We start from the raw sequence: 7,827 nt of genomic DNA, 5'->3' as shown, positions 1-7,827 counted from the left end.
ATAATAAGTTTGTTAATTATTACCTCAATGATTCGTATATAACTTTATTTCCTCTTTTAAGGTCGTTGTACCCCGACATTTCAGGGATGATATGTCTTAGCCAAGGGGTCTGCGATAGGGGCCCGACCCATATCATCTCCAGCTCTTTGAAAAACCATAGCCTCCTCGGCCCAACTTAATTAATTCATGATGTTACTTCTTGGCCATCTTTCACGGGAAACACTGCCATGAAAGAATTTATAAAAGCCATAAAAAATATGTTTGGCATCATTATTAAACCATCTCTGCAAACCAGCTGCAAAAAATAATTGTTCTATTTTTTGATACATTGGAAATTTAATAAACTTTCCACTTACTTACATTTCATCTTTCTCTACTGGACCGTTTTTGGAGCAAATTAATTAAATCGTTTAACTCCTCATTGATCATTGCTTCTAATGAAGGACAACGTCTTCCAAATCCAAAATCTCTCATGTAACGTAATGCAAAGCGACGTTGTTCATGCCAAAAGTTACCATCAGTAAAAAAATACCTAAAAAAATTAATAATATTTTTACTTTAGAAGTATTTTGTGCAAAAAAAACATATTTACCTCTCAGATTTTCTTTTGGATCCCTCATTCTTGCTAATATAACATCCATTATTCCATCAAATCAATTTTTTTATTCAGAATTTCTTTGATCGTTTCATAATCTTGTGCAGCTACGCCAAGAAATCCTGCATAAAATCCAATTATTTTGGACTTGTATAATTTTGCAATTTTAGTAAAAGCCAGTTGCAAAAAAGTATAATTCGCCAGCAAAATAAACCAATAACTACCCCATATTGGCAATCTCGGTAGACCTACGTTATAAATTTCATATTATATTTTTTGATTAATTGATTTTACTTTATTTGCATTTTTATAAACATGAAACAGTTCTAATATGCGCAAACATAAAACTATTAATTAAATTATATGCATAATTATGGAACCTGGTGGGAAATTTTTAGGCCTCTCAGTCGCCAACTTGTACATCCAGTACACAAAAACCATAATGGCTATAAAAACGATCACTGGATTAGCCATCCCAAAACTTATTTTAATTATGTTTCACTATTAAATTCAAATAATTACAATGTATATTATTTGCAAGTTGTATTGCCAATTGATCACTGCAAGCAGAAGCTATTTACTGCATCGCATTTTATTTGTTTTTAAGATCTGTTGAGGCGAATTTTGAACAGATTTAGTTAGCGATATTTTTTATTTATTGGACTTAGTTAATTTAACTACTAAAAATATTTCATTTTTATATTCTATAGTGTGCTTTTACAACTATTAGAAATCTCTTTTGACATTACGTACGTGTATTTAAATGAATTTTTAAAGTAGCCATTTTTACATTCAATTTTTACGCATAGTACTGCTAATTTTTATGAAAAACTAGCTGTAAGTGGAATTCTGTCTTAAGGCAATTAAGGCATCGTGCCTTAAGGCAAATTGCTGGAACTTCCCGTACCAAAAATTATAATTTTTTTAAAAACCATTATAATTTTTTTAAAAACAATTAACATTTTTGAAAAAAAATTACTTTGAAAGAATAAGATTTTTGAGAAAACTATAAATTGGACAAAAAATAACTTTTTTGAAAAAAAAAATTTTTTTTTTAAAAACATTTTTTTAATTTTTTTTTTTTTGAAAAAAATTTTTTTTCTTTATTTTGACATATTGTAGAAGATCTGAACTTTTTTTCAAAGCAATCGTACTGCTTTAACTGCATAGGGACAAAATATAAAGCGCGTAAGCGCCGCGTCGCTGTCTAGCGCATAAGCATTGGTACGGAACCCATAGAAATGTTAACAAATGTATACTTATTGTTAAAATCTCTATAAAATGTCTGATAATTTGATGTGCGTATGTCTAATGATCATTTTGACCGCCAAATGGCTCATTTTTTTACTTTTTTCTCCATATCTCCGAAACCGCTAGACCTACCTTCATGAAAATCGATTCTTCATCTTCATTTATCGATTCTTCATCTTGTCAATACAAGTGAAATGTTTTTTGAATTATTCAAATCGGACGCTCCGTTCTTTAAAAACTGAGTTACCGTTTTCGGCACTTTTTGCCCCCGTATCTTCGGAACGGCTAGACCTGCCTTCGCCAAAAACTAATCAGCACGTCTCCTTATCAATACGAATCGAATGTTTTTTGAATTATTCAAATCGGTTGATCCGTGTTCCGAAATCGTCGACGAAAATTTGTATCCGCACATACATACACACACGCACATACATACATACAACACACCACACCACACACACCACACACATACATCCATTTTTTCTAAGGTATGCCAAAATGTTCAGAAACCTTGAAACGTAAAGATATATAAAAAATTTCATTTTCGATTTTTTGCGATTACTATAACTTGCCCTACGGGAAGTTAAAAAATTTAACAAATATTCTGAATCACAACCGCAAGGATATGAATATTTTATATGTTTGCAACCGATTATATACTTGCCATAATTGTGATGTTAGAATTTTGAATAAAAATTGTTGGCGTGTAGCTTATAATTTTATTAAATCAATCTTTATATTATACTTAATGAATATTATATACTAATTTTCAATAAATAATGAATTGAAGTTTCTGACTGCATAATAAATTTATCTACGATATAAATGAAATTCGAGTTTTTTGCACTAACTTATTCATACATTTTAAGAAGTATAATCATTCTCGTCTTTCATACTAAATGTATATAAAAATAGTAATATTTTATGCATTTTATTTCATAATTAATTAGTCTATATAATTCCGATTCTGATCCAAATGCTCTTGATCACATAATCTTCGTTTGTTTCAAGAGAGTCATTTGAGGTCATTGTATAACTTGATAATAAATTCCAATGCATTTTTAAAAAATAACTGTTAATGAGAATAACTATATGAGTCCATTATTAACTAATATTTAATATGGGAGATTTTGTATAGTAAATGTCGCATTTTTTAAAAATTATTTTAAATTTTTTGGTATCATAGTTTATATACGTTTTTCAAGTTTTATACATATATTGCTTCGTGAATTGCATAAAATCTAAGAAAACAGGAAACAATAACGTTCATTTTGATTACATGTTTTTAGTTTCAATATATAAATTTAAACGCGTGTTTTTCTTATTTTAAAATAAACAGTAATATAATAATTATGTTCATAGTTTCTGATATTATAGAATAACAAGGATGTGACGTTTTCAGAAAAGTCGAATCAGTCAATTGAAATTAAATTACTATATTATTCTGTTCACTTAAATAAAATTAATAAATAAATAAATTTGTTTTCTGGAATCAATAATATGTAATTGTGATGAAATTCGGCCTTCATCACCTTCTCTTCTTCAATCATTATAAAATACAGATTTGAATATTGAGGTCGTCGTGGTTAAATTTAATACTATCTGCCTTAAAATTTTTGATTGAATGCGTTGCATTAAAACAATGTTGGACATATTGGCGCAATCCCAAAGCTCTATATCAGATGGGCTTTATTATAGATTTATATGTCAATACCTTGTTATCAAGTGACATGATTGATTTGGGCTTTATAAGCCAATTTAGGTCTGTAACCCTTTTGTTCAACAATCGAAAAACAAAAATCGAAATTGAAAACTTTTGCATATCTTCACGATTTGGTTTCTGAACATTTTGGCATACCTTAGAAAAAATGGATGTATGTGTGCAATTTTTCGATCACGTTGTGTGTTGCACTGATCAAGCGATTGAATGATCCAAAAAACATTCGATTTCTATTGATATGGAGATGTGCTGATTAGTTTCTGGCAAAGACAGGTCCAACCGTTTCGGAGATACGGAACAAAAAGTGTAAAAAATAGAAATCGAGTTTTTGAGAGAATGCAGCATCCGATTTGAATGATTTAAAAAATTTCTATTTGTGTTGACAAATCGTTTGCTTTTGAGAGAGACAATCCTTTTTTTTAATTTCAAAATTGTTTTCCTTGAATATCGAAATAATGATAATGAAAGATCATATGGCAGGATTTGTTCTTGTATGTAGTAAATATTGGACCCAGCACTCTTCTTTATGGAACGACAGCTCTTATTGAGAAAGAAGTAGAAGTTTCATAGTTAATCTTGATTTTGAAATGAATAAGTTTTGGTGGCGGGCGGAAAAACACTGCTCGGTCACATTTGCAGAATATTCAATTGTCTCGAATAACTTTATTAGAGACCAGAAATAAGCGGAGGTTTTAGTCGGTTATACTCAGGCGGTATTGAGTCCGACATACCATGACAAATGACCTAGTCTTGGTATGCGTAAATGCATTTCCTTCGCTATATAAAAAAATGAAAAGAGCAGGATTTTCTTTGCAATTACTTTTTATTGGTATGAACCAGTTCACAATTTATTATTAGCAACAATTTCGATTAATTGTTTCTTACAACGTCATTATTGATTATAGGCTATGGTAAATTTATATTATATAAGAATATTATTTATTATTATTTAACTTTGCGTTATTTTTATTCATTTTTTCATTCATTCATTCAAGATCCTTGTTCATTTATTTTTTATTAAAAACATTATTTCAATAAATATAAATGTGTACATAATATTTTTAAATTTTGTTCGGATTTTTACCAGTAGGTATCTTATCTTTTGTGTTTGTTCTATTAATACAATAATAAGCATTTTAACGTTTTTTTGAATACATTATTAATAAATATTAAAATGGTAAATTTTTATACGATATGTTGCAGGTAATTGTATTCGCTTAGCTTGTGTAGCATTTTTGCAATATGTATTGAAATTGATTTTACTACTTATACTAATGTTTTAATATAAATGACCATTTTTGACCCGTCGGGAGAAGCCAAACTCCCACCGGGCGCGTCCCCAGGTGGCGGATAGGGGGTGTCCTAACCGGTCGTAAGATCGGCGGATTGGGGCGAAATAAAATAGCCCTCGCGGACCAAATTTGGCGTTGGAGCTGAAGAGTAACAGCCACCACGTGTGTCTTTTCGGAAAAAGCTCGCTGATCTTCGGATCAGAGGGTAAGGGCGAAATAAAATAGCTCTCGCGGTGTAAAAAAACAAAAACTCCCCTTTCGGCAAGAAGGGTTGGTCACACCATCTGATTTATGGCCACGTACGCAAGCGGATAAGGGGACACTGCTCGAGAGAGATGAGTGGTTGATCCATATAGCGCACCGTGCGTGGTAACTCCCACGGGAGAAAGAGGATGCCCGTCGAACTATCAGAATTTAAACAAACAAGAGACAGGAGGCTATTCATGGACCTCGAGCAGAGTTTGTTTATCAGAGGCCTTTTTTTGGGAGTTTATCAGAGATAGCAGAACTGCGAAAAAGATGGCACGCACTACACTACGCTCCACAAGAGAATCATGGCCTAAAACGACGAGTCCTGCTTGAGGTAGCCACTCTGTACAGCTTTACGGAGCAGAGATATGGGTAAATATTCTTAAGCAGAACATTTATCAGCACAAAATTGCGGCATTGTTTTTTAGTGGATAAAAATGTCCACACCACCGTTCATTGTTCTGTCAGAACAGCGGCAGAATATTAACGATGGCGGTGTCATATTTTTTTTTGTACCTGTATGAAAAACACGCACACACACATGCATCAATTTTATCTAAAGTATGCCAAAATGTTTAGAAACCTTTGAAACGTAAAGATATATAAATCTTTTTTATTTTCGATTCTTTTTCGAAATATTAGTTTAACATTTGATACTAACTATGTTTTTAATCGTACTGAATCTGGTTATAGATTTAATAAATGTATGTCAGTACTTCTATCCTTTTAAATATTATTAACCTTTTAATATAATTACAAATTATACTGAATTAATATTGATGCAAAAATAATAATGATGCAAATCCGTGATGAAATTATTTTTACAATATCTCCTTCGTTATATTAATAAACATGATAATAACTGATCGCATTTATCAACTGTGAGTTTATAGGAAAACGTTGTTTGAATCTATTATTAATAATTAAATTACTAAAATGGGATTTTTTATAGCGTATGTTGCATACATAGCTTTGTTGGAGATAATTATAGTTGCTTAGCTTCGTCTAGCCTTTTACAATATTTGAATTATTTTTATGAATGCATCATAAATATATTTTTGTGAAAATATGATTCGCATTTTTTGAACAAATATTTAATTTTCTATATTTCTATATATGTATTTTATAGGAGTAAATACTCAAGCTTACAATTTTATATTACATTTATCCATTATTTTAAGAGATATTTTATAATATCATATTTCGAATTATATTTGCATGTTAACTATACCGCACTTGGTACTTTATCCAAACGTCCTTTGGAGAAATTATGAATCCTGATAGTTCTCCCCGGCGCGGCGGTTTCTCTTTTCCGGGTGCTGGTGAAAATATGAAATTTTGAACTAAGGATGCAAACATCAGGAACATATTCTGACGTGCAAACGTTTCTCCAGCACACAAACGTTTTCTGAAATTAAACATTTTCGAGAACATATCAGCATTTTAATCTTGATTTTGTGAGCAATTTTTAAATCTTCTAGTCTTTTAGCAAATTCAAGCTTTTCTTCTAATATTTTCAAACTCATATATGACTCATATCATAGTTATGACTTTTATTAAATGTATTTCTATCAGGTTTATATGCATGTTATATGCATTGATATTTTGTATGATTCATTTCTATATATCGTGTATTTAATGGATTTTGTGTCTACCTGCTCCAAATGGTAAAGTGATATTTTTTTCTTTAACAAACCGCGTGAATCCAAAATCGTTCAGGTCGAAATACTTCAGGATCTCCCCATATATCGGAATCGTGGTGTATACTCCATAAATTGGTTATGACCATAGTGTCTGAAAGTATAAAAGCACAGCATTCGTAAATTCTTTTTCAATCGGTAAATTGTTTAAAATTTTACCTTTGGTATATTGTATCCATTTAAGGAGTGTCAGTTTGGGCGCGATGCGGCAAATTTAAAGGAACCAAGGTTTCAATTCGCATAGTTTCGCGCAGGCATGACTCCGTATACGGCATGCTGAAATATATTAATTAACATTATTTTTTTAACTTTAACTTATATAAATTATTTTTTCAACTGTTCAAACTAATTTTGCACTTGCACTTATTAAATTTTGAATAAACCTTTTCTATTATAGCGTAAGTTGCATACATAGCTTCGGTGATGATAATTCAATTATATCGTTTAGCGTTTTTGCAATATTTGAATAAATTTTTATAAATACATAAATATACTTTTGTGAAAATATTATACGCATTTTTGTGAAATTATTTAATTTTTCTATACTTCTATATATGTAATTTTAATCATCTTCATGTGACAAAAACTTCAACTTATAATATATATTTTTGAAATCTTATAATATTTTTAATAGTACAAAACTGCATCTGTACAATTATAACATGCGGGTACGTTTGTAAGGCAACGCGTGGAACTTCTTTAATGAACATAATTTTGCTAACTGAACTTATATAATTTATTTTTTCAACTGTTCAAACTATTTTTGCAGATCTTGTTAATCTGTTGCATATATTAAATTTTGAATATACCTATACATTTTTTAATACATACTGAATCGACCAAGTGTTTTTGTTAAACTCTGGAACAACATATTTTCTATCGCATTTTTATATATATTGTTCTATCTACCAATTTGTCAACAGCCAATAAATTCATGTAAATTTTTAATATAAAATTTTTAAATTTTTTATTCAATAATATATAATTATATTTTTTATTAACAATTGTTATGACTTGTGC

General features: G+C 30.1%; 1 protein-coding gene across 1 annotated transcript; it reads right to left on the bottom strand.

Annotated features, from left to right (window-relative positions):
* Positions 1-363: 363 nt before the first annotated feature.
* Positions 364-7,082, bottom strand: LOC113374317 (probable cytochrome P450 304a1). The gene is given in 6 exon segments (XM_026614431.1): positions 364-532; positions 6,339-6,516; positions 6,763-6,815; positions 6,817-6,903; positions 6,968-6,992; positions 6,995-7,082. Coding segments are annotated over 6 exon segments (600 nt in total).
* Between the last annotated feature and the right edge of the window lie 745 nt (positions 7,083-7,827).

This window comes from Ctenocephalides felis, unplaced genomic scaffold (assembly GCF_003426905.1).
Source record: "Ctenocephalides felis isolate EL2017-DRISC unplaced genomic scaffold, ASM342690v1 CF-g0.4_SCAFFOLD_01705, whole genome shotgun sequence".
Taxonomy (NCBI): domain Eukaryota; kingdom Metazoa; phylum Arthropoda; class Insecta; order Siphonaptera; family Pulicidae; genus Ctenocephalides; species Ctenocephalides felis.
Note: the sequence above shows the minus strand (reverse complement) of the source record. Positions and strands in the feature narration are given on the sequence as shown.